Source organism: Coffea arabica, chromosome 2c, assembly GCF_036785885.1.
Source record: "Coffea arabica cultivar ET-39 chromosome 2c, Coffea Arabica ET-39 HiFi, whole genome shotgun sequence".
Lineage (NCBI taxonomy): Eukaryota > Viridiplantae > Streptophyta > Magnoliopsida > Gentianales > Rubiaceae > Coffea > Coffea arabica.
The window spans coordinates 6,323,820-6,351,758 of record NC_092312.1 but is presented as its reverse complement, the minus strand read 5'-3'; the positions used below and the strand labels follow the sequence as shown (position 1 = coordinate 6,351,758).

The 27,939-nt window shown below is 35.9% G+C and overlaps 3 protein-coding genes across 6 annotated transcripts; 2 read left to right on the top strand and 1 right to left on the bottom strand.

Moving 5' to 3' along the window:
- Positions 1-5,636: 5,636 nt before the first annotated feature.
- On the top strand, positions 5,637-9,168 carry LOC113725454 (scarecrow-like protein 14). 2 transcript variants are annotated; one of them, XM_072073917.1, is made up of 2 exons: positions 5,637-5,875; positions 6,279-9,168. In XM_072073917.1, exon 2 carries the CDS (start codon positions 6,449-6,451, stop codon positions 8,621-8,623), a length of 2,175 nt encoding a protein of 724 aa, XP_071930018.1. In that variant the 5' UTR covers positions 5,637-5,875; positions 6,279-6,448; the 3' UTR covers positions 8,624-9,168. The 2 variants fall into 2 exon arrangements, with proteins under 2 accessions (XP_071930018.1, XP_071930017.1); XM_072073916.1 differs by lacking the exon at positions 5,637-5,875 and adding an exon at positions 5,889-6,104.
- A 3,400-nt stretch (positions 9,169-12,568) lies between these two features.
- Positions 12,569-15,030, top strand: LOC113725453 (uncharacterized). 3 transcript variants are annotated; one of them, XM_027248608.2, is made up of 6 exons: positions 12,573-12,742; positions 12,975-13,061; positions 13,196-13,258; positions 13,402-13,503; positions 14,169-14,427; positions 14,521-15,030. In XM_027248608.2, the coding sequence occupies exons 1-6, from the start codon at positions 12,662-12,664 to the stop codon at positions 14,640-14,642; spliced, it is 714 nt and encodes a 237-aa protein (XP_027104409.2). In that variant the 5' UTR covers positions 12,573-12,661; the 3' UTR covers positions 14,643-15,030. The 3 variants fall into 3 exon arrangements, with proteins under 3 accessions (XP_071930016.1, XP_027104409.2, XP_027104410.2); XM_027248609.2 differs by having other exon boundaries at positions 12,590-12,742; positions 12,970-13,061; XM_072073915.1 differs by lacking the exon at positions 12,975-13,061 and having other exon boundaries at positions 12,569-12,742.
- Positions 15,031-24,065: 9,035 nt separating this feature from the next.
- LOC113725452 (B-type cell cycle switch protein ccs52B-like) lies at positions 24,066-27,871 on the bottom strand. Its single transcript, XM_027248607.2, has 10 exons — positions 26,778-27,871; positions 26,100-26,222; positions 25,839-25,943; positions 25,534-25,713; positions 25,367-25,429; positions 25,093-25,287; positions 24,776-24,877; positions 24,598-24,660; positions 24,438-24,506; positions 24,066-24,319 (listed from the first exon to the last, which is right to left on the bottom strand). Exons 1-10 carry the CDS (start codon positions 27,306-27,308, stop codon positions 24,266-24,268), a joined length of 1,485 nt encoding a protein of 494 aa, XP_027104408.2. The 5' UTR covers positions 27,309-27,871; the 3' UTR covers positions 24,066-24,265.
- Positions 27,872-27,939: the final 68 nt, after the last annotated feature.

The following is a 27,939-nucleotide window of genomic DNA, read 5'->3' as shown; positions in this document are numbered from 1 at the left end:
TTATTATTGTTAAAGTTTAGCAAATAATCAAGTACTAAAATATCAACACATCACCAAATTATTCATTATAATTTCACAATTAAAATTTATAAAAATAATCAAACAAAAGTTATTTGAATACAATCCAACATGATGAAATAAATACAACTAAAGTAGTCAAATTTTTACTTTTGACACAAATACATCACTAATTTATTATTGTACTTGTGCTTTATTTTGAGAAAAAAATGTTATTGTATTAAGTGTAATTAGGGATTTAGTATAAATATATTAGTAAATTTAGTATAACCAATTAATAATTTGTATTAGTACACATATATAATTTTTAATATAATTGATAATATCAATTATATTACATATATTAATATATATTATATAATACATATAATTAATAATATCATTATCATAAATTTATAATTAATTAAATTATATATTATATATATAAATATATACATATATATATTATATTTATTTTTTTAAAACAGGTGGCCAGACACGGGTGCACTCCCCCGCCCCACCCTCGCTCCATTAGCCACCTGTCCCTTTTGCTATCCTTTACTTACAATCATCTGGTTAACGTCCCTGGTCTTGGGTAGCTTCACTTGACATTGCAAAGGTCCATCAATCCCTTGACTGTTGACTTCATTGATTGTGATGAATATTCGAGCAAATTTGTTATGCCTACTTTATTTGGACATGATATCCGGATTCTCCACTACATTTTAATTTTATACACATCAATAAAATGTCAAGTAAAGTCAGACCACAACTTTATTTTTTTTTCTAAAATAGCAAAACAACATGATAGTTATTGATTGTTGAACTATTGGAGTGACTGTTAGAGATAAAGCAAGACAAGCCATGACTAAAGTTGTTAGACCTGGACCATACTGGCTGGTTGGATCAGTCCGATCATAAATGGACTTCTTTTCGAATTGATTTATAGTATAGAATCGCTTTGATAAAAAATCAGTCAAAATCATCAAAAATCGGCTAAATCAATTACCCGATTCGACTGGTTGATCTGGCTTTCAATTTTTTCTTTCTTTTTTTTTCAAACATAATTTGAGTTATCTAAATTGTAACACTTTAATTTATTAATAAGAATAAGAAAATGTCACTCATTAAATGTAAATATCAAAATCATCCACTTTCTTAAATGATATCTAAATCAAGATGTTTTCATCCCTATGATCTCATTAATTTAACATTAGTGATTTCAACTTGCATTGATTTGTTTTATTTAGTTTTTCAAGTAATTTGGAGAATAGATATATTTTAATCATGAATTTATATTTTTATATATAATTATTAGTTTTATGTTTGATTGCAAGTCTAATATTTTTGAAACAATTTCATGATTGACCAAATGTAACCAAGAATTTAATTTCAATAACATTAAATTAATGTCAGCGAATTTTTTAGAACGATCCGACCAATTGATCCCTGACCCAATAATTTAGTCAAGCCGTTGTCCAGTCCAAATTTAACAATATTGGTTGATAGCATTTACAAAAGGTATTGGTAATTTCTGAATTGATAAGTGCGCAATGACTAGCAATGGAGAGGGTAAAGTTGGAATTGAAACTTATGTTCTGAAATGATTGCTTAAATAGGGGAGAGGAAGATTTATCTACAAATGGACATCTAGTGGATAAAGCTCGATATTTAAGGGATAATTTCTAGAATAGTCAAAATTTGCATGTATGCAAATATGGTAATTTACTAACTCATCTTTTAGCTAACTTAGCTCTTACTTTGGACAATCAAATTGTATGGTGGAATAAATTTCTATCTTCTATTGTATCTTGCTACTTTTGAATGATTCGAATGAATGACATAGTAGTGTTTTTCTCCTTTAAGAAAAAAAAAAACTTGAATGGAAAATAGGTTTAGCTCTAAATTACAGCCCATAACCATACTGCGTCACTGTAGACTGTCAAGTCAACAAAAACTCGATACTTTTAAAGAGGAGGATATGAGAAACGTTATCAGTCATTCAAATATTTTGAGAAACGGGTTTGTTTGGATAGAGTATTATTTGAAATATTATTTGGAATAATTACTGTAGCACTTTTTGTGATGTGATGTATGTGAGATAAAAAATTGATTGAAAATATAAAAAGATGGGTTGAAAAATGTGTTAATGATGCAAGTAAAATATTATTTGGAATAATATGTGTATCCAAACACTCCCGATATTATTTTGACTCACACTTAATAGATTCAATTGTTAAATATTCAACCTAATTTTAAAAATTTTAATTGTCCAAATTTTGTCATATCTTTTCATTAAGTGATGGTGCCATACAATTTGAACCATTAAATCATTCAAAATCGCAATTATCCACATTTTTGGCCTATCATCTCTGTGACAAACAGTTAACCGGGGTGGACCAAGGCATATGCGCTCGCCACCCGAAGATCCGATCCGCAGACGGTGACGAAGATGAAGAATGACCCAAGAAAACGCCGTAAAATTGGCGTGGATGCATTCTTCCGATGAGCTTTTCTACAAGAGACAGAAAATTTTGGTCCCCAATTTTCATCAAACTGTTCTATTTGTCTTTTATACGGTGCCAACAACTTGTGAACCGGAAAAAATATAACGAGGGCCAAGTGGGCAACAACAACTGGTACCCACTAAAATATGGTAAGCATTCCACTCAACATTGGCATGTGCCTGTCATACTTGCTTCTAGAAATGAGGACGTGGATAAATAAATGGGATAATTTCATAAACCTCTCCTGAGATTTTATGAAATATCACCTAGCTCCCTTGAGGTTTTCAAAATCTCACTCAACACCTCTTGAATTGACATTTTGATAATATTGGAAACCCTTCTAACCAAAGTAATATTAAAAAATTCATGTTTGAGGAGAGAGATTATTTTAGTGTCTTTAATACCCTTAAGCTATAAAAAAAATAAACATTTTGTAAACCAAGAAAAAAAAAGTACTAAATTGGAACCATCTTAAAAGTGAGGAGATGAAAATTGATAAGATTTTATGTTACAACCAATAGTCACTTCTACAGTAGGAAGAAATAGTAAAAGCAAATACTATTTTTTAAACTATTTCTACAAATAGAACCTTTCAAAGTGTTGAAGGTTATTAGCATGTAAAATCATACATTTGAGCAAAAAAAAATTTAGTAATAGATAAAATTCAACTTCAATATCATACAAAAAATTTACTCAAAATAGACAGATTTTTTTTATGGGTGTGAAATATGAAAATTTTATTATAGAAAAAGTCAGAATTTGAAAAACTATTCGGAGTTTCAATTACTTTATTTCTCTTGCACTCTACATGAATAGGAATAAATAAATAAATAAATAAAGTTGTGAAACACCAAAAAAGGGAAAAAATAAAAAAGAACTTGCAGCTATTCTTCTCCAAATGTATTGAATATTTCATTGACATTTGCAATTCAATTATACATACATATATATATATATGTATGTATGTATGTTTGTATAGACATTATTAAAGAAAAGTAGAAAATTTAAAGAAAGAAAAACAAGTTTATAAAATGTAAATATGAGGGTATTATTGACAATTCATCACCTTTGATATTAGTATATGGCCATGCTATCACTTCAAGGGTGTTAAGTGAGATTTTAAAAAGTTTAAGAGAGATAGATGATATTTCATGAAACCTCAAGAGAGGTTTCTGAAATTATCCCTAAATAAATATTCAAGTATTAGACTACTTATTCACCCCAAATAAAACAAAAATAAAAACTTTTGACACCTTTATCATATTAAAGCATTCTCCACAAATAAAATCACTGTTTGTTTTTATTTCCTCTTAAGAAAAAAGATAAGTTGATATTCTTTTTTTCAGTTTTTATGAGATGCAATCCATGTTGATTTGGGGCTACTAATTCTACACATAATGTATATTGCCCTTCTTCTATAGAATTTTATTTTATTTTATTGCTTTTTAAGTCCTCCATAAAGAATTTCTTCCCTATTCAGGATTGCGTATCCCAATTAGATAATTTGTTTTTGCCCTACAAAATTCATACTCCCTCCGTCCCGTTTTGTTAGTCTTGATTTTTTTTCACACAGATTAAGAAAGTGTAATTAATTTGGTTGGAAACATAAATTTAGATTAATAATTTCCTAAAATACCCTTATGCTAATCACGAAGAGTGTCAATTAATATCAGTTACAACTAATGGGTTAGTATTGGAAAAGCTCAATGTATTCAATATAGTGGGTTAGTATTTAATAACAATGTGTTAATAACAAGATATTTAATAAGGGTATTTTAGATAATTTGAAAGATTACTACATTTCTTAATGGGAAAGTGGATTATAATTTGGGACAGACGAAAAGGAAAATAAAACTATCAAAGTGGAACGAAAGAAATAAGAGATAATGAATCATTTTTTGTCTGTTGTGCAGTTTTACTGTGTCCCAACTTCCAAGTCCCCCACTACAATAATCCAGAATGCAATCCATAGGAGTAAGCATGGCCTGGACGCAGTAGAATTTAAATTTCCAAAATACGGAATCTATTGGCTGGCGGGGCAATTGTTAACATGTGCAAAACGCAGCCTTCAGTGTTAACTTTCAAGCCGGTAATTATTGGACCTTTGACAGAATCTCAATTAATGGAGTTTGTCCACTCCCCTTTATCGTGTTAGTCAACCCAAACAGCAAGGGTGGTTGGCAAAAAGTGTTTTTATGCGATACCGATTTTCGTTCTCTTTAAATAAATTTGGCTTCCAAACTACTCCTTCAACTTTAAAGAGTTCGAAAAATTTTACTAATTGTTTGCCAAAGCATTTCTGGTTTATGTGGATAGAAGATTATTTGAAATTTTTTTATATGATAATGATACAACTTTTTTGATATGTGTAAAATAAAAATTTTTTTGATAAAAATGTAATTTAAAAACTTGTTTATGATACTGTCGAAATTTGATATACAAAGTTGGACCAATTTGAACAACACTTGCTGAGTGTGTTTGAATAGCTCAATTTTATTAAATAATATTTCGCTTATATTATAAATATATTTTTAATAATTTTTTTATTTAAATTAAAATTATATTTAAAAAATACTACAATAATTATTTTAAATAATATTTCAAATAATACTATGTTCAAACGTTACACAAAGGAGGAGGAAGGGATAAAAATGGAAAAGAAGAACAAGAAATTGTGACCAAGATGCCAAAGAGAAGTTACAGTCTGTATCCAAATAAATTGCGCTTAAGAAAATCTTTGGTTAATTTGATTCAACTCAAAATCGAATCAAAACCTAGAGGGGCTCATCGGGGAAGGAAGGAAGGAAGGAAGATGACAACTTGCCAAGTAGAGTAAAAAGATGGTCAAGATTTCATCCAGTTCTCGACTAGAAGCGACGAGAAATTAATATACTTTCTAAAACGAGGATAATTGCGAATTGATGCATGTACCCACTTTCCAAGCAATGAAGACATGATCTGTGGCATCCAAGTCCGGGGATAAGACGAGGTAACTTTCTCGTATGGAAAACTGACGACCAAGAGAACGAGACGAAACGGGTTGAAAATAGTAAATAGTAAGTACCATGGAGCTGCAGAAAATTAATGGAAATCTTTTCTATTTTTGGCTGCAGGATAAATAGTACCGTACTACTTAATGACCATTAAGAAGAAACAACCAGAGCAATTAGTTGACTATCTGCCATCAAAAATATAAAACTCCCATTCATCAATCTGCCTGCCTAGTCCCCACTCCCAGCCTTCCCACTTGGATATTCAACGGCTCAGATTTCCTCTGTGATCCTCAGACCCTTTAGCTTGAATGCTACTAGCAGAAATGATCCATTCTAAAATTCTTTACTCGGTCCCATGCTTCCCCCGCTTTCTCTCAGGTACTTGCTTAACATTTTCCTACTGTTTGATAGTAGTATGTATGCTGGGAAAAATGCTATCCTATTGCGCCATCCCATGGAAAGTTCTATGTTGAAAGTTCAAGTGTTCACATACAAGTACTGGTATACAAGCACGCTAACCGTTGTTTATCTGATCTCGCTCCCATCTGGGACTTTTTGGAGCCGTCAAAGATTTTGAATCTGATTTTGCTCTATTGTTAGAGTTGGTGTAAGGAAATGTTATGTGACTTGTAATTTCTGAGGATTTCTTTTGCTTTTTATCCATTTTTTCTCTTTCCTTTAAAGTTATGCTCTTTCTTTGATTTTGTCGATAGTTAGTTAAATCTTTTATTCTTCTTATCATGACTTTTAGTTGTACTTTTGTGTTCTTGACTTGTTTCAGGGCTCTATTTTCTGGGTTCTGAATTTGATGTTCAAAGCTTGTACCTTGGAAATTCTAGCCGTATGTGCCGGTTCTAAGTAGTTGGGAAAAGAGTGTTTCAAGGAGAATCTGACAGTATCGAGGTTGGAAAGCTCTAGGAGTTAAAAAGTATTGCTGCTGACAAAAAATCCATGGTTATGGATGGAAACTCAAGAGTGGGCTATGGGACCACCTCTGGAATTGAGCTTAATGATGAAGGTGTTTCTGTTGTTCCTAATCCCAATCTGATTGGCAGTTTAAGACTCGATGGTAATGTAGTCGAACGAAATTATGCTTCCCGTTTGTCAGTCCAATCTCACCTATATCCAAATGTATTTGTTCCCCTGTCAAGCGGTGATTCGAACGAGGATTATGATTTTAGTGATGCGGTACTTAAGTATATAAATGACATGCTTATGGAAGAGGAGATGGAGGATAAGGGGTGTATGTTTCAAGAGTCGGCCGCTCTTCAAGCGGCGGAAAAATCATTCTATGATGTTCTTGGCGAGAAGTATCCTCCACCTGATCATCAGGTCCCCAGTTCGAATCTGAGGGTTTCAAGCAGGGAGGAAAGCTATCCTGGGGGTTATGGTGGTCTTATTTGGTGCCCAAGTTGGAATAATGATACTAGTGGATCGGATTCTACTTACGTACAACATTTCTCACCCTACAGTTCATCAAATAGCAGTGGGACTGTCGCTGATGGGCATATCGATTCTCCTGATAGTATCCTTAGGATTTCTGATATATTTAGTGATAGCCAGTCTGCTATGCAATTTAAGAAGGGGGTTGAGGAAGCAAGCAAATTCCTTCCTAATGGCAATGCTTTGCTTGTTGATTCCCAAGAGAACGGGTTGTTGGATAAGGTCCAGAAAAAATGGCCTATGACTGTCAAGGTAGAGAGGAGTGAAAATGGATATTCACCTGATGAGTCGAGGGGGAAGAAAAATCCACTTCATGAAGATTTGCAACAACAGGGAGGTAGGAGTAACAAGCAGTCAGCTGTGTTCACTGAATCAACTGTGAGGTCGGATCTGTTTGATAAGGTGCTGTTATGCAGTGAAGGTAGAAATGAGTCTGATCTCCGTAAAGCATTACAGGATATGGCGGTTAAAAATGTTCCACAGAACAATAAATTGAAGGGTTCTAGTGGTGGGAAATCTCGTAGCAAGAAACAAGGGGCCAAAAGGAACGTGGTCGATTTGAGAACCCTCTTGACCCTTTGTGCTCAAGCGATTGCTGCTGATGATCGAAGGACTGCAAATGAGTTTTTGAAGCAGATTAGGCAACATTGTTCTCCAACTGGGGATGGGATGCAACGATTGGCCAAATATTTCGCTGATGGTCTTGAAGCACGTATGGCTGGCTCCGGCACTCAGATCTACAAAGCCCTTATTACCATGCCTACATCAGCTGCTGATGTCTTAAAAGCTTACCAGCTTTATCTTGCTGCCTGCCCATTTAGGAAGATCTCTAATTTCTTCTCCAATAAGACGATTTGGCATGCTGCTGAGAAAGGCTCAACGCTACACATAATTGATTTTGGTATTCTATATGGTTTCCAGTGGCCATGCCTCATACAACGCCTCTCATCTAGATCAGGTGGCCCTCCCAAACTTCGTATCACGGGGATTGATCTTCCACATCCTGGATTTCGACCAGCAGAGAGGGTTGAGGAGACAGGTCGCCGTCTGGCTAATTATGCTGAGACTTTCAAAGTGCCGTTTGAGTTCGTTGCTATAGCACAGAAGTGGGAAACTGTTAGGATTGAAGATCTGAAGATCCGTGAAGATGAGGTGCTTGCCGTGAACTGTCTCTATAGAATGAGGAATCTACTCGATGAGACTGTTGTGGTGAATAGTCCGCGAAACATCGTCTTGAACCTCATTCGGAAGATGAAACCGGACGTTTTCGTGCTAGGGATAGTCAACGGTGCATATAATGCTCCTTTCTTTGTCACTCGATTCCGAGAGGCTCTATTTCATTATTCTTCTTTCTTTGATATGCTAGAGGCTAATGTTCCCCGTGAAATTCATGAAAGAATGCTGCTTGAGAAAACAATATTTGGACGAGAGGCAATGAATGTCATTGCATGTGAAGCTGCTGAGCGCGTTGAGCGACCAGAGACTTACAAGCAATGGCTGGTTCGAAATTTACGGGCAGGATTCAGACAGCTTCCATTGAACGAGGATATCATGAGGATGGCAAAAGAACGGGCAGTGTCCTATGACAAGGATTTTGTGATTGACGAGGATAGCCAGTGGCTGTTGCAGGGTTGGAAGGGACGAATTCTGTATGCTCTCTCTTCTTGGACGCCAGCTGATTGAATTTGTTGGTTATTATTCTTGAAATGACAGATATCATCGAATCCTCCAAATCTTATTTTTGCACACATGCATTAGTTTTTGAAGACGAGGTACTGATCAACTTCTGGACTTTCTGGTTAGATGTGAAAAACTTCTCAACTTCAGCAAATTATCAGTGTCAGCATATATAATGCGATATAATCGAGATTGTTTTTTATTCTTCGTTCTTCAAGAAGCTAATTGGAAGCAGATTTCCCAATTCTTGTCTTGGTATATCCTGCTACGGGGACTAGAAATTGGAAATTCCAGCGGTTGTCAAGTCGACATAGAATGACTAGAAGCAGTGTTATGTTGTCATAGGATTCCTATAACAGACATCCATGCTTGTCCTGTGTGACAAGATTCGTAGTAGTCAAATAAAGTAGAACTGGAGAGCTTTTATACATGCATTCTCTGGTATCTGTAATTAGCAGTCAAGTTCAGTGAACGAAAATGGTAAAAGATTGTTTTAGAATTTTTGTTGCCAGACAGCCAAAATAACATCCTCCTCCAACTGTTCATTGGAACTCTGAGGGCCTTTTAACTTTCATAGTTGTTGCCTTATGAAGAAGTTCACATTGATTCAACTGCTCATGTTCTTAAAAATTAGTGCTTGTTTCTTGTTTTTAGGGGCAGATATGCTGGTCTTGGCTCGCTTCAGTCAGCTTCTTTGAGGACGAGTGGAAACATCCAGTTCACTTGCACAAGCAATTGACTTGTATGTTTTCTCTTTAGTTGAAGCAGGTGCATACCTGAATCCAACTGTTTCTGTTCCATTCCAAATCTTGGAATAGACTCACGTGACGATTTAACAAACCAATGCACCGTGTAATCATGCATCAATTGGATTGGCTACTACTAGTATATGTATTTTGAAAGTTGTAATGTATGCGCCGACAAGATCAGCATTTTCATTACCGTCTGTTTAGACTAAGCCTGCGGATAACGCTCCAATAGGTAGACTTGGCAGACCACTCATTAGAATTCTTGCTAAACGCGGAGACGCGTTACTCATCTCACAATCCAGGAAACATAAACACTACTACTAGTACTAGCCATCTTTGAAAGGCTCCATTTTGACTGTTAAAGCGTGTCACTGCTTCATTGCTTTAGGGTTTTTTTTTTAATCGGACACAATAGATTCTATTTTACATTTGCTCGTACTCTATACTAGGGGAAGAAGGGGAATTCAAAGGGGTCGAGCGAGGAACTCGGAGGGGACTGGCTACTACCGGCGTAAATGGATACCTACGTATCCGCTGATGAAATATTTTCAGGATGTTCAGTATGTAAATCAAGGAATTTGATCGTTTGACATACATCCAAATAAAATTTTAAAGCTCTCTGAATGACCCCAAATGATTATTAGTGGTTTTGTACTGCATACTTTGTGGCAACAATGCTGCAGTACAATGGTAACGTCGGGGGAGACTCGCAGCCACAATACCAGTGGTCAGTGAGGCATCTGAAAGTTGTTGTGGAGTGAGTATTTTATTTGCCAATCTATACAACTCGTTTGACCAACTTCTGGAACCATCAATTTAATTGTTTTACTAACGTCAGTGCGCACCATTCTCATGAGACCCAAAAGACGTTCCCCAACTTTCTTGTGTGATTTAGCATTTGTGTCTTTTTTTGAGGCCTTCTCAACACAATAATAATATGTTTTTAATGTGCGTCACTAATTAACCACTCTTCTCTGTTCATCCACTAGGCTAAAAAAAACAAAATTAATAATAACAATAATAATAAAGGAATGCTATATCTAAAATATTAGAAGTTTATAGACTTCGTGATCATACGTGCGTGTTGACATAGATTACCTAATTAATTAAACAACTTTTACTAACTATTCAGCTATCCAGCACTTGTTTTTTTTTTCTTTCTTTCTTTCTTTAAATGATAGTAAGTAGCCATCCAGCACTTGATCCGTGGATATAAGTTTTTTTTTTTTTTTAAAAAAAAAAAAAGAGAAAAAGCTTGTAAAGATGTCGTGCAAATTATATAGTAGTATTCAAGCTTCTAAATGATTAATTCATAATCCCTGATTTCAGTTAAAAAATAAATTAAAAAAAAAAAACAAACCCTCTCAAACGTAACATTGAAGACATCAGCGACATTGTAAATATTATTGGTGATGGAGAACAACATGCAATGCAGATATCATCCCTACTCAAAAACACCCGAGGAACCTTCCCCTATCCCTAGTTACGCCCATTGACTAGCCACGATAGAGGCTACCTGCCATAACATAATGGCCATAACTAGAGAAGTGTTTGAGCAAGATCGATCTCAGCAAGTCATGCATGCAAATGGTCCGATCCGATCTTTCAATTTTGGGCAGTGCGCGCAGGAAGGATCTTTCAATTTTGGGCTATGCTTTGTCCTAAATTTTGTATTAACACTGACCTAAGATGGGTCATAAATAATATATGTTCATTGAAGCGTGTATGTTTCTAGCAGCTCTTAACAAACTAGAGCCATTTTCCAAGAAAATCTTGAGATATGAACAATGATGGATGGAGTCTATTGACCTATAGTCAATAGAGACAAAATTGTACGCTTATAATGATGTTGCCATTATGTCAAAAACAAATTTTTTTTTATTCAATTTGAGATTATGTGTCTTTAATAACAAAATTTTGTTATTAATTGTTTATTTAATATTTGCAACATGAAATTTAAGGGAGTGCAATTGCTCGCTCTGAGTAGAAGGTGGCCCCTCCATCCTTGAATACAGAAATAGCGTTTTTTTTTTTTTTCATTTTAAGCACCTAATAGCATAGGTAGCCCATCGATCTTTTATTTACATCCCATTTAATATAGCATGCAGAATAATAACTTTTTTTTTTTTTTTGTCAACACAGGGATGTCCGGGTCAATTCTTACGGGGCCCGACTAATCCCCTGTGGCCCGGGAGAGGAGGTCCCATTCCACACCGAGCACATTAACAACGGGACTCGAACCCTGGACAAGCCAAGAAGATCACCATACCCTAAGGAGGGGGAGCGGACGGCTCGAGCTATCCCGTGGGCCCCACTCCACACCGAGCATGTTAACAATAGGACTCGAACCCCGGACAAGTCAGAAAGGTCACCATACCCTAAGGAGGGGGAGCGGACAGCTCGAGCTATCCAAATGGCCAGTTATGCAGAATAATACTAAGGAAGATGCATCTTAATACAATTCAAATTTAATCTTGGAACCTGTTTTTTGTACCAAAAAGACAAGTTGTGATAATTTATTGCAATTGGAGTCTAGCAACTCCAATTCTGCGTTTGGGCCTCCAAGTTGAGTTTGAAGTAGCATGTGTTACTTTTTCTTCGGACCTGATCCAACATCGACTAGCCCCACCTAGGGTTGTAATCGAGTCGAGTCGAGCTCGAGTATCGCCATACTCGAGCTCGACTCGACATACAGTTAGGGTGCTCGAGCTCGAGTTCGAAGCTTGCTCGCAGTACTCGAGCTCGACTCGCATGAGCTCGAATCCATTCGAGCCTTATCGAGTTCGTTTGAGTTCGAGTTATTAAATTTTATTTTCTTAATATTTTTTAAGCAAAAAGACATTATTGTCCTTTTAAAATTTTTATATGACTTGAAACATTTCGTAAATTCGATAATTCTTTTAGGTATAAGGGTAATTTTATAATAATAATATATTAAATAATTAAAATTAAAAATATTAAATAATTAAAATTAAAATACTCGATAAGGCTCGTCGAACCTTCGAGCATTGCTTCTGGATACTCGAACTCGACTCGACAGCCTTATCGAGCTGCTCGAACTCGACTCGAACTCGATTTGACCGAGTTCGAGTCAAGCTTTTGACCGAGCTACTCGCAAGTAGCTCGGTTCGATTACATCCTAGCCCGGTTCGATTACATCCGCTAGTAGCCCGGTTCGATTACATCCCTAACCCCGCCCCAGACTTTCAAGTCTCAAAACGTAAATAATTTCCATAAGCCCTATTTTAAACCCCCAAGAAGGATGTAGCAGCAAAAGCAGAAAAGGAGAGGAACCATGAGTGGAGCAGCAGGATCGCCCGATTTCTTCTACAGAGAAGCTCAACGCCTTGGCTATGTCGCTCGCTCTGCCTTCAAGGTACAGTTCAATTTTTTCTCCTTCCCCACTTCTGTAAATTTTGTTGAATTTTTTTCCCCACAAAAGAGCTAAAAATGAAGAGATCATAAAACTGGATATGAAATGCTACCAGAACAAATTGAATATGAAATTTGTAATCTTAAACACATTACGAGAAAAACCCATTTGGTAGTTGGATTTGGTCATGCTCTGACATTTTGAAAAACTACAAATTCTGTGATGGGAAGGGCAGTTGCTGCAAATGCAGAAACAGTACAAATTGATAACGCCTGGTTCTTCTGTTCTTGACCTGGGCTGTGCTCCTGGTGCTTGGCTTCAGGTTCTACCGTTTTTCTTTTTTTGATAGTTTGATCTTTCTTTTCATCTAAAGTAGGTGTTTTTTTCGGATTGATGAAGAAAAAAGTGGGCTTCTTGGATGGCTTTTAGGATTATTTATCTGTAATTGCGATGCAGGTGGCATGCCAGAGCTTGGGACCATTACAGAAAGGCGGGGCTGTTGTGGGGATCGATCTTAAGGTTACTGTCAAGTTCCAATCTTTATTATATCTTGGTGTATTTGTGAAACTTATTTTGTGAATGTATGCTGGTAGTTTCGTTAAGCTTGGTGGGGTAATGAGAGATTGTGACTTAATGAGAGTTATGGCTGTGGTGCAGAGCAGAAGGTGAAGGTTCCGTCAATGCATTGTGATGCAAGGGTTCAGACTGTTTGTGCTGATGTAATGAACTTACCCAAAGATCAAATTAGGGCTCTCTCCCCCAAGGTATTGTCAAAAATTGAGTTTCATGTTTGCAGTTCTGACTTCTGATATATTGTGGTTAACTGAAATAGAAAATTTATTTGATTCTTTTCTTGAGTTAGAAAGTGCATTGGTCATCTTCGTCACTGATTAAGAAGAACAGAGTATATATTAAGAATCTATGATGATCCTCCCTCTCTAGAGTTAGCTGAGTTTTGGCCTTCTCTCAACGGATTCCATGATAATAGATGGAGTACCCAATATTTGGACAGAGTTGATAACAACGTTGCAGTGAATTGGGGAGTTATTGGGCAAGAAATGTGTCTTCCTAGTTGCAATCTAGACGTCTGTTTTCTTTGCTTGTACCATATGGACTCGAGAGTAAATACTTGTAGTGATTGCTGAAGAAATATGCTACTTATATCATGCCAAGAATTATGTTACTAATTTGATTTGGGGCCCGGAACCTTCTGGCATTGCAATAATAATTATGTTTGTAGACAAAGGGAAATTTTCTCCTTATTTTGCACATGCACATCTCTTTCTCGGCATTGTAGATGTCCTTGTATTCTGCAGCTCTATGTGACATCATGACATAGTTGCATTTGTGATGATATCTGTGAGTCAGCTCTATGCTTTCTGGAGGCAAACTCCTTAGCTGGTCCTTAATTGGTTCCAATTTTGTGCAGCAAAAAGGGTTCTCAGTCATTGTGTCTGATATGTGTCCGCTGGTTTCTGGGATCAGAGCTAGGGATGCAGCTTTGTCTGCAGAATTGGGCATGCGAACACTTGAATTGGCTGTTGGGGAGGCTGGCTTGGTGCAAGCTGATGATAGTGTTGAACAAAAGGAACAATCAGATGTCTCTGGTTCTGATCCAGAGCATCGTGGGATTCTGCTGCCTGGAGGCCACCTTGTTGTAAAGCTTTTGGAGAGTGAAGATGTTAAAGGTTGCTTTCCTGTTACTCAGAGCAGTTTATTCTTATTGGTCTGAAGTAATTTGCGTATAATATACTTATGAAGTATTATCATTTGCTTTGCAGATTTTAGCCACATCTGCAAACCCCTTTTCAAAAAGGCAGCATGGTTGAGACCTAAAGCTACGAGGTCATACTCCAGAGAAATATACTTGATTTGCCAAGGATTATTGTCTTTGAAAAAATGAGATGTTTGACGCTGCTTGTTTCTTCTGGATTTAATAGAGCATGAATACAAATGTGAACAGAATGCAGAAATTCATAGATTAGCGTATGCCAAATTGTTGGCAATAGTGTATTCGATCCTACTTGGAAGAGCTCGAGGCAACGTTGTAGATGATATGTGGATTTAGTGCAAACGGCATGGTTTAGTTTTATTTTTCACCCTTCCAGTTGTTCTGAGCTTTAAACCATGTGCCATATTTGACATGTACCCAAAATATAACCTTGACAAAAGAGTGGAGTCTCTGCTGCTTTTATTCTTTGGTCTGCAAAGGCTGATAACAACAGTTGGAGGCTTTTGAAGCTGGGGATGAAGAGGGCATTTATTCTAGTTTTGCATGCTTTAGTGGATTTTTGCTGCTTGCAGGTTCCTTTCGCTTTGTGTTGTTTTAGTTGGCTCTCTATTTTCTTTGAGAGCTCAGTTAGCTTGAGCTGAAGTGGGAGCAGAGATTGAGGCAGAGGTCACAGTACTGATAGTGGCTTAGATGAAACAACTGGTAAGGAGAACAACAATAGAGGGTAGAAATCATGGTTGCTTTCCTTCCATGGCTATTCTTGGTTTCCTATTTGTGTAAACTTGAAAAAGAAAGCAAGCAAAACTGAATAAGGGGACATGATTGCATTACCTAACCAATGTTTAAAGGAACCATAGCTATAATGTTCAACCAAGAAAATGGTACATCTATAGAAATGCTATTTGGTGGCGGAGGAAAAAGTGAAACAATAGGATTTTAGTTCTGAAAACAAAAAAAAATGATAAATGGTTGTAAAAGTCTAAAATGAATACAAAATAAGCAACGACAAAGAACCATAAAAAGAGGTTTTCTTGCATATGGCAAATATCATTAATACTTGTTAAGCTTTTATTATAAAATCTTCCCAAAGATTATGAAGCATGGCATGAACGAACTGTATAGCAATGTGATTAACTTGATAATTCCTTGATTTAGTCTGCCTGTGATACTAATTGTCTTGAGCATTTCCAAATCCACAAGATATTTGCTATGTTAGTATCTTGAACTCGCAAGGACAAGTAACATACCTTTTGTCCTCATTTTCCTTCTCTGTAAGTTTCAAAAAGTGAGGAGATTTTAGAATATGGTCATAGTCACAACTAAAAATCTAATGTGCCATGGTCACAAAAACTTGCAACAGTTTCAATCTTTATACCTGAGCACCCTGAATCGCGTGGTTAGTCATCAATGCAGATCACTGGTTTTATTGCCGAAGTTTTCTACTTGTTTGTGATACATTCATTCATGCCCACATTTTTGGCATTTTTTTAGCAAAACAAAAATAATTTAACCTTATAGATAACTATATGGAAAAGATCCAGATATCTTGGAAGCAGACTTGTGCAGAAATAATCTATTCATCGGAACATAAAAGAGTCTTTATGTGCGAAGCGGTTTAAATTAGCCGCACCGGAAAATTGGAAGCTTAGCCATGTCATAATACAGCAGGTGTCTGAAAGAGTTGGACCGAACCAAAATACCATAAAGCCAACTCTATTTCTTTTGGATAATTACTCCATCAGGGGTAAAAGTGACATCCAAGGGTAGCATGGTCAGGAAAAAGGTATCAACGAATTGCAGCCAAAAAATATGTGCAACCGTGGCAACCCATTAGCATAAAATCCGTGTGAAATGACCAAAGAATCCACACACTAATGGTGTTGATAGGAGACGAAATTCACTGTTCATCCAACCGATTTGCATGTTTATATTGTTAGGATAAAATATATAGATGTAAAGATAATATCACGCGTCAGAATCTACTCATTAAATTTGACATTATCCAAAATTATTCAATTTACATTGCTCAAATCTTTGAATTAACTTCTTGCATCTTGTGTTGAAAGTATAAAATACCTCGTGGTCATCATATCAGATGTCTCAAGTTAGGCAAAGAGGAGTAATAAAAAGAGAGCTACTTCAAATGGAGGCAAGAACGGTAAGCGTAGGTCTGACTATACTGTTGACGGTGGCAATGGCAAGCTCAGCAGGGGACGGCGAACCCATCGGCAAGGAGTCGCCAAGCTCCGAGTGCCGTTTCCGATGCGATGTTGCCTGTGATTTTGGTGGGTTTATCAATGAACAATGTGTGGAGAATTGTCTCAAGAAGTGTCCTCCAGAATCCATTGCAACGGCATCTCATGCAAAGCCGTCTGGCTAGTTTTTTCTTTCGGAAAATAAGCTTTACGGATAAGCTTTTGTGCTGTTTGAAATTTCGGTCTCTTGTATTAGTGATCATATGATAAATAAAGCCTTAGTTTCCTCCCTTTAATTTTTGTAAAAAAAAAAAAATTGCAAATCAACTCAAAACGCAATGTTCCAAGGATTAAGATCGTTGATAACTAAAGTTTAACATTTTTTTTTTTCATTTTTCTAGGGGGAAAGCAAGTTTGGCACATTTTGTTATCTTTGATTTTATGGACACCAAAAGGATTTAAAATCACTCTTTGAGTTGTAAGTTGGGGTTCAAATCTTGCACCCTACAATTAAAAGAATTCAAAGAACGATATCAAAACACCCATTTTATTTAGATGGATAGAATAAATGTTGTTAATTGATTAAAAAAAACTTGTATAGTTTATAGGCCACTAAAGGGTTCGTCAGTGAGACCATACATGATCCACAAGATTGGGTCTAGATAAATATTTTTCATTTTTTTTAATCAATTCATGCTTTCTATATTATTCCTATTCCTACAATTAAACTGATCTGTCTAAGTGAGGGCTCAATTGAGTCATGGGGAACGACGAGAACTAAATTACTATCGAATCATATACTCGTTTAGATTTAGAGAAGTCATATTTTAGTGACAAGTAATAAGAGGTAATGATCAAATCCTTGACCTCTCATATCACAAAGAGTCTATTTCTACAATAACCTCATTCTTTGAAACTATTTCCAAATTAATGCACTTTCAAAATATATTCCCTTGTTAATCTACTTGTTGCCATACGGACTTTGAGTATGGAAAGTATTCACATTTCCATCTTATATTAAGAGGTACAATCCACGTCAATAGATTTTTAATAACTTTTCAATAATTCAAATTTTTCTACTTATGTACAATTCTAAAGATAAATAAAAATATTTCTCTATCTATTATTGAGTTAATCAGTGTTTCTCACATTAGATTGGCTCATATAGCGTGTTAATTTTGATACTAACACTGAGCTAGTTATATTTTCTCTCTCCTATTTTTTTGGAATGTATATGTCTTTTGATATAAGTCAAAAAATGCAAGAGAATTTTTTTCAAATTTTCTTTCCCCTTATAGTGGAATTTTTATAGTTCACGTAAACTATGATTATTATTTATCTTGAAACTTCTTAAAATATACAAACTTAGAAGACTACCATATATAGAATTGCAAGTAACAAGAAAAAAAGAAAGGAACTTGTGATATAATAGTCAAGAACAAAGCTAGGGAGGAATAATGGCAGAAAAAAAAAAGTTCTTCGGCAAAATCATTGTAATTTGGAGGGTGATCAACAATTTTAAAACACTAATTGTGGATCCACTTTCCTTTTTTAATTTGTTTACAGAATGTCCTTAAGGCACTAAATAAAGAAAAACTGTGTAATATATAAACAAAATATTTACAAGTTATTTTTTTCCTTTGATGGAGAGTCTACATGGCAATAACTAAATTAATAAGGGAATAAAATCTGAAAGAGTATTACTTTGAAATTATTTTTTGAAAAGTAGATTATTTTAGCCAAAAACTCTATCACAAAAACACTTAAAAGGCATTTGTGGTGGTCAATAATTCAAAATGGCCGTTGGTTAATTTTTCAGGTACAAGACATAACGTCATGTCAGAAATTTAATGCGGATATCAAGAGAGAACATGCATGATCTGAAGTTAAGCTTTTGTTCCAACTTTTACCCTATCCATTGTGGTCTAGCTGCCAAAAATTTTTTTTACATTTGTTAACGAGGTTAATGTTCATGAAAAGAAATTCATTACTAGAGGTAAGGGAAAAAGGAAAGACTACCTGATTAATGTGCTTTTCAACTGCAATGGATCTTAAGGACATGGATTTTTATTTGATTAACCTTAAGTATGTCCTTTTTGTGAAATGCCAAAACAAAATACAGAAAGGTCAAAGCATCATTGCTAGAAAAGATTAGCATGTCTGGCTTTTAATTTCGTAGAAATGGTTAGCCAGCAATAGCGTTGTTGAAAGTAGGCTGTTGTCCCCAAACACCCCTCTCCCCCCAATTTAATTTTGTTAATTACTCTACAGGAACTAACACACACCCACAAAATCTTCAAATAGAAACAAAATCAAATTAGCATTAATCCCTGTTGTAAAAGGCATTAACAATTAGGTAAAGAAGGAATGTAAAATAATGTGAAAAAGAAATACATTTACAATCTTTCCTCAGTTTTTTGAGAACCGATTTAGACTCAAATAAGTACCGTTAGTGTCCCCACTGACCATAGTTTGTTGGCCAACTTATTAACAAGATTTACTGCCTGAAATACATACACAAGGTTGCCTTGTACCATATTGTATGCAAGGTATTTGTACACTGCTCATATGAAGTGTAATTGATTTGATGCCATTCAAAGCTACTCAATTAAATGCCCAAATCTTGGAATTAACTTCTTGAACCCTTTTCTTTATTATATAGAGTATGAATTATCTTTAGCGAGTCACAAAGAAGAGAACTAGCAGTAGATAAAAATGGAGGCAGGGAAGATTGCTGTAGAACTCATGACACTGTTGACAGTGGCAATAGTAGCACGGTCAGTGATGGACAAAGAATCATCAACAGTTGAGGCTGTGCCGCTTGATGAATGCTGCCGATACAAATGCGACGTGAACTGTTCTCGTGGGGGATTCATCAACGAAACCTGTGCAAACAATTGCCTCATGCATTGCGTTCCAGATACACCAAATCAGTGCTGCCGCTACAAATGTTATGTTACCTGTACTTCTAGAGGATTTCTCAACCAAACATGTGTAGACGAGTGTGTTCAGACTTGTCCTCCACGCTCCACTGCTCTGCCATCCGGGATGCTTTTCAATTGATGAAGGAGGCAGGGCAATTAATTGCACGTCCCGTTTTTATATGTGCAAAGCCAAGATGTGTTCTTTGGGCATTCTCAATTTTTATTCATGCATGAGAAATTTTAATGGTAAACGGACGTGGTGGAAAACTATTTTTGTGTTACACAAGTACTAGGCCTAATCAGTATACCCAACTTAATAACTCTTACATTGCAAGTTTACTGCATTGTCGCCTACCTACCTACGAGGGATTGATAGCCAGATGGAGATCACATATTGTGGCAATTGTTGAGAGTCAAGATTTGAATCCTTGACCTCTATCCCACCAAACCTTCACCAAACCTTGAGGGCTTGGTGGTGGCCAATAGCATTTGGGCTTTTGGTTACATCATCACTTGATAATGTGTGGAATTTTGGTACTTTCAAACAGGATCGGAGATGTTACATCTGTTTTCCGGATTATAGCTCCTGATGATGATGTGCTATCGTTCTCTTATCCCATGTCGCATATTTGCTTTCTTAAACAAATATATAACGAAAAAAATGTTTTTCCCATTCTCTGGTTAATTAATCACTAGTGTGAATACCCGTACTATGCACGGTACTGATATTATTGAAAAAAATAAAAATAAAATGATGAACAAATAAAGGTGAAAAAATTGTACCAACAAAATTAAAATATAATATCTGTTTAATACTAGTTTAAAATATAATAGAATGTGTATATCATTCAAAAACTGTCTTTTTTCGAAAGATGGATCTTGAAAAAAAAATAAAAATTTATATTAAAAAAGGGAATGATATATTTCTACAAATAAATGTAATTGAATGTTGTTAAAATGAAATACTTACAAATACTAAGCATTCGATTTGATAATCTTACTTGTAGATGCGAACGCTCTTCACATCAATCCACTTTTAGTACGAATGCTAAAATTGGTGATTTAATTAATTTTGTTGAATTTTGTGGAGTGCGTACTACAAATGAAAATGCACGATCTTTGCATGAATTAATTCATTGGTCGAACAACCTATCACCATTTTCCTGATAATTAAGAACGTACGAAATTAGTGTTTTTTTATATAATTTATAAATATTATTATAAAAAATAAATATATATTAAGAAATTCTACATTCCTTTGTAATTCTCTGAAATAAGAAACATCACAACCAAATACAAATCGTGCATGTCTATCTTGTAGATTAAAATACATGTTACCACTGAAATCTTTGATTTGTATGTTAACATTATACCTATTTGACAAATAAAATATTATATGCAATACAAAAAAATATATTGAAGTTAAATATATATGAAATTAATTACCTAATAACCGTATCAACCACGTTATTACAATGCATACACACTGTCTTTGAAAAATGACCTTCATATGGTTGTCCACAATTTTTGCATAGCTCGTAAAACATATTTTTTATGTTAATGCTCTGAATGTAAGCAAGTATTCGAAAATATTTAATTTAATACGAATGAAAGCAGATATAGGTTATAATTATAAATTGAAAAAATTCATTCAGTAATTAATTAAAATAGAGTAAGCTTACCGTAGGTATGATTGTATATTCAGATTTCCATATTCTCTTTGAATTTGCTATCAACGGTGCTTGTGGTGTTGTGAAATTGCTAGATCTCAGCCACGTAACTAACTTGCGGGCATATGTATTATTTTCAAACCTGCAATTTTTTTGAAATACATGTCAATAAGAGTACGAAACAATATTAATAGTTTGATATAGTGTTACTGAGAAACTCACCAACTGCGCAGGTATCGAGCAAAATTTAAATTGTAATTAATATACAATTTGCTAGATCCAATTGTACACAGTGATGGTCTTACATAGTATGGTTATATTCGCCAAAAGCTATTCAAAATATATAGAATATAACTAAAAGCAATTGATTTACCTCTGAAATTTCGTACGCAAATACCACATGCTAGTAAAATAATATTTTTTGTAGCAGACTGATATAACCGTTCAGCATCATCATTAGCAAATTTATCCCACAATATGAATCAAACTACTGTCAAACTGTGTTAATAAAATGATAATTAGAGGATTTGTAGGAGTGGTTGTAAGATGAGTTAAGAGATAGTTGGAATGGACTCTTAATTGAAATGGAAAATGTGGGAGGAAATATAGAGGGAAACGTGGGATGATGATTAAAGGATTTGTAGGAGTGTTTGTAGGATGAGTTAAGAGATAGTTGGAGTAAACTCTTAATTGGAGTGGAAAACGTGGGAGGAAATGTAGGGGAAAACGTGGGATGATGATTAGAGAATTTGTAGGAGTAGTTATAGAATGAGTTAAGAGATAATGAGAATATTTTAAATTTAAATTTGATTGGTGATAAAGTGGGTTATAACCCACTACTTTTTATGTATTAAAATAAATATAAAAATTAAAAAAAAAAAGAATGAGAAGTTTAGAAGTCATTGAGAGGTTTCTACTAAAAATCCCTTTTTGAATACATATAGATATAAATTACCGTAGACGACGAGCCTTGGAATTCGGTTGATCATTACCGCCTGCACTCACATCTAGGCACAGTGGAGGGTATTTCTTTTCTTAAAAAAAAAATTGTAATTGAGGATCGGCACTGCATCCTCTCAACTTTGACAGAGTTTTTTTTTTTTTTTTTAAAGTTCGGAAACTCTGGAAATTTTTTAAGCTATTCCCTATTTTCACATTCAAAAATTTTTTAAATTCTTTTTCTTGTCGACATTGCTCCCTTAAAATTTTGACAAGTCTTTTTCTCATCTATATTGTCCGTTCAATAATATAAAAAATTCTTAATTCTTACACTTCGAAAGAACGTTGGATCTAATTAAGATTAGAGATATTGATGTAAAATTAGAAGTTCGAGACTGCTACTACGTTTCTAAACTAGCACAATTTAGACTTCAAAATATAATTAATTAACATAAGGGAAAAATGTAAAATGTTATATAACACATATTGATCGTAACTACATTTGACGTGACGTCGAAAATTAATCCCTGGCCCTAGATCCGTGTTGTGCCACTTTGAGGTGGCAATTTGGATCGAGATCCATTTATCCATCCATATAAACCATAATTAAATGGATTTGAATTATCCATTTATAGTATTGGTTTTAAATGGTTGACCAAAGTAAAACCATTAAATTAAATGAATTTATATGGATTACCTACAAAAACCACATATATCCATTTACTTAAATACCAAATGAAAGAAAATGACTAAAGAAGGAGCTATCCTAAAATGGAGGCGACCGAATCTGAGCGAACAAATATATTTGTAGCTTTGAAAGAACCTGCTCCGTGGTTTCCTTCTATTATCTTTAAGAAACGATATAAAGCAAACCCATTACTTTTTCCCAACGATATCAATTCGCTATCTAACAAATTGGACTTGTTCATTTACTGGTGTCTTATGCTGCTCAATGTTCTCATTTTTTAAACCAGTGATAATTAGGTCTTGGCTTCATCAATCAGGTCTTGCCTTCATTTGTCCTTTTTCTCATCCAAATACACCAAAAATTTACAAGTACATAAAAAAGTATTTTCATATTACAAGAAATGGTAATACAAAAAAAAAAGTAACAAAAATATTTAAATGGATTATAAATGAATAATTGGTTTTTATTTAATCCATTTAGATCCATCCATTTAATAAATGGATCTAAATGGATTGGATAAATTTCATCCACCATCCATTAAGTCAAAACCAATAATAAACCATTTATCCATTTTGCCACCTCTAGTGCCACTGTTTGAATTGCTAGGGATCCGGTCGTGGGAGCAAGCGATTTACATGCAAAAGACATTCAATTACAAGCAAGTTCTTCAATGTTTTCAAGTATAAAATGTCTCCCGAGTTGTGTTAGAAAATGTGTCCTGTTCTTTTTGCAGCCTACGATGACAGAAATGCAGCCAATGGAAGTCGGAAAGATGAGTTTTCTTGGTCTGATGATAATTGGGATGGTGGTGGCGGCGGCGGCAATAGCAGACCCGCCAATTCCTAAAGAAAAAATCGGTACGGAGGGCGCCTATGAGGAGTGCTCCGCCGGGTGTGCTAACAAATGTAACGGGGACGGAAATATTCATCCAACATGCATACTGGATTGTATCACAAAATGTCCCCCAACATCCCATTACAACACAAATGCTGAAAATGATTTCTCACACATTTGAAACCACGATGATGATGATGATGATAACTCAGATACAGGAATTCTAGTTGCTGATGTGACAAATGCATTGCAACATTTTTCCAGTTGGGAAGCTAGTTTCTAGGTCTATGTTTTTACATTTTTCTTTTGCAAAATTGCAAGATCAGACGAATTTATTGTATGCATTGAAAAAAAAAATTTGTTAATGAATTGAAAAAATTTTTCAGAAGAATTCCATTTTTCTTGCCAAACTTTTCAACCATAAATCTGTTGGTGAAAAAGCAAGGGATGGACAACTTAAAACAAGCGAGTAGTAACATATGGACAGCTTGCTAAAATCTCCTTTTGCCCAGCAGCTTGCACCCTGAACAATTATTCTAAATTGTCACCGAATATGAGTTCTTCCCAAAGACCAAAGCCCCGTATCCTGCACCTGTGCCTGAAAGATTACTAGTTAGATGCATGCGCCGTGTTTGGAAAGGCATGATAAGAGGAAGTTCTTGAATGATAGCATATCTTGATCACAAAATTCTGTTCTACGGCTACTTGGTACTTACAGGTGTTTTCATAGATGGGAACACATTCCAGAACCGTAATGTCTCGTCACCTGCTCCAGTCACGATTGTCTGTGGGAAAAAAAGGTTGTGGTATTCATTTGTTTACTATGCACAAGAGAAATATATTCTCAACAGGACCTTCTGTTTCATGCTGCAGTACCTGGCCATCAGGTGATAAAGCAAGATAGAGCACCCGCAAACTGTGGCCAGTTAAAGTTGCAACCTGTCGAAGTCAATGCAGAAAAACAATTTATGGAGCTTGGATAACATATTCAGGGTGGTTTCCTTCAAAATCAAAGAATATTGATTGTTCAAAATTGGCCCAGGAAGTCTACTACCTTTGCCATTGATGGATACTTCCATACCATAATTTGATTCTGCGAATACCCATGAGTGCTGACTAGTTCATTCACATTCTTACTCCATGCTAGATTGCATACCTACAGGTATGTATGGAACACATAAGAAAAGCTCACAAAATCCCTCTGGAAATTCAAGATACGCTGCATGGTACTTCCAAACGTTGTTTTTCTTTTCTTCTTTTCCTTTCTTTTTTTTTGGGTGTGGGTGGTGGTTGGGAGTTAAATGTGGTAGCGTAACCATTGTAAGCAATCGAGAGTTCTCTTGGCTATTCATAAAAATTTTTACCACAAACCTGGCTTCCTGTATCCACACTATTTAATTGATTGCCATTGGTAGTATTCCAGAATCGAATGCACCTATCAGCAGTTCCTCCACCAGAAGCGAGGAGCCCACTCTGGTGAGGAGACCAGGTAATCGCCTTTACAGCAGCAGTGTGCTCTGTGAGTCTCAAAATTGGCTGTTGGGAGTGCTGATTCCAGACCAAAAGCTGCACGTCACTTATAAAAGAAGAGTATTACAGCATTGCTTAGTTACTTCTGTCAATGTGAAGAATTCAGCTTGCCTACCTGATTGTCATTTCCTCCAGATGCGAGTTCCCTATCATCATGAGACCACTTAAGACCACATACCTGAGTCGGGGGACATTAGTAAATGTTAGCTATCTTGACATTCCCTTGAAGTACTCATTGGTTAGATTTGAGTTTCTACAGCCAAATGACAATGTGGCTGTTACCTCAGACTTGTGGCCAGAAAGTTTGCTTATAAAATCATTCGGTACTCGAAGATCATGTTGTAGTATGTTCCGATCTCTGCTTCCTGAAGATAATATGCGTGAACTCCATGCTAGGACTCCAGTTCTTGTTTGATGCCCAGTCAGGGTTCTGACCCTTTTGCACTGAGTTCCATCCCAAACCTGAGGATAGGACTATAAATGCTCAGTCGCGTCCAAATTCGAATTATATGCGAGACATCAAAAGGTGCGCACGATGTACTACCCCTCCCCTAATATTTTAAAAGAAAGAACAAAAAACATTATACCTGAACTTGACCAAGATTTGTGCCAATTGAAATGTAGGAACCCTCTCGGGTCCATTGGACTGAGCAGACACCATCATTAGGTCCTAAGTCGCACAGCTTTGTTACCTAAAATGGTTTAGAAGGAAAAAGAAATATGGAGTTGAGAGGAAAATTAGTAACTGCTGCTTTTGATAAATACTTTCTTGTTTGCAGCAAATTATAATCACATACTTCAAACCTCATGAAACAAAGAAGATTAAGATCTTTTAACCATCAACTCACCTTACTGTTTGAGGCACTCCATAAATAGACACAAGTTCCTAAGCCAACTGCAAGGACATTTTGAGATGACCAATCAACTAGGTTTAGATAGAAGTCATCTTGAAGTGCTGGCGCATCAAGAACCTGCAGTCGTAGAGGCCTTAATGATTGAACAATACTCTATCACTCTTTGCTTCAAGTTAAATGAATAAGGGCAAAAGCTTAACTACAGCCACCAGAAGGGCAGCCCTCCTTGAGACATCAAGCCAAAATAGCGTAACAAAGCAGAGAAAATTCTCTGGACCATCAAACTATTGCTAAGCTGCAATTCCTTTTTTCCAGACGGTATTATGAACATGGAAAAGCATTGAAAATCTGTACCAAACCAAAGACCGCTATAATCAATTAGTACAATTTTGCCTAATGGTGTTCAGGAGTAGATTAAAGGAGGGTCCCCCAGGTAAATAGGCAGCCTATCACATGGTCGATTAACAATCACTATGCACTTTGCTCCACCCTTTTTGCTCACTTCCCCAATTACTTAATACATACAAAATCTAAAAATTCCAAGCTAACGTTTCTCAATCCTTTTTTGACAATTTATCGCTGGATTTTCACGTATTTATGTTAGTATTGTTAGGGTCTGCAAAATTGACAATTTTTAACAATCAAAATTGAAGGCTAAAGCAAGTCGTATACCTTGTGGGGTGTCTTGGGAACCTTTCGAGGCGGTTTAGGAGGGGTTGAAACCTCAGCGGAAAGCCCACTGTCCTGCCCCAGGACAGAAGGCGAATAAGGAGAATTAGGCCCAGAAACCTCAGTCTTAAACCGCAGCATATTCTTGTTTGGACTCAGTGGTGACCCCTTACCTGCAGGAGAAGAAAAACAACCAAAATCAGTCCCAAAAAGCTCAGATTTCAGCAACCTCAAATAAGCCTCATTGCCTCCTCCTCCTCCTCCGTCCTTCACTGGCGACGCTTTCTCTATCAGCCCAAACGTGTGCAGCCTCGATGATGATCTACAAGGAATAAACCTGTCACTGCAACTCGTAGATTTTGATGAAGGGGATGAAAGATTGGATATAGTTCTTGGTGACATTGTCATAGGTGATGGCAAATTCGATACTGATCGGGCCGGGGAGGCGGATGAGAAGGCCTCCAGCCGAAGAGAGGTCTCAGACATTGTAGCTGGAAGGTTAATCCCACTTTTTCTTCTTTGAGTTGAGTCCATTTTTCTGTTTCTGAGTTCAACTTTTTTCCTTTGTTGATCTGTAACTTCTGCTGTTTTCTTTCACCTTCTAAAGAATAATTTGAAAGAGGCCCTCTCTGTTTGAGAAGAGAGTTTAAGAGAGGGCTTTTTCAAGAGTTTTAGTCGGGAGGAGGAGAATGTCAGCAGGGAAGGGTGGGCAGTGTAGGAATGGAAATGGAGCGGACTGAGCTGGTGGGAGGGGAGCTCAACGGTTAGTTTTTTTTTTTTTTTCGTATTTTTCTGTGTAAGGAAACGTAAAGGGCGTTTAGGGATTTGAAGAAGATTGGTCATGTTCTAACGGTCATTTGTGCCGGGGAAGCCTTGTGGAACTTTTTGTCATATGGGCGGAGGAGCCTTAACTCTTTGATTATCTGATTTATTTTTTGGGCTGGTTTGCGAAAAAGTAGCCGTTCGTGGACCGGGCTGATGTTGTTATTCTTTACTGGAGAGTTCAGTGGAGATATCAGCTCTTAGTTAACCCCTTTTGGGAGGGAAGGACCAAGGAAGTCATTCATGGAGGGGGAAAAATCTATAAATCTGAACAAGCAAATTCGGGGAGATCAGCCATGGAGTTCGCTATGTCTTGTTCGTCAAGATGAAATTTGTAGATCAC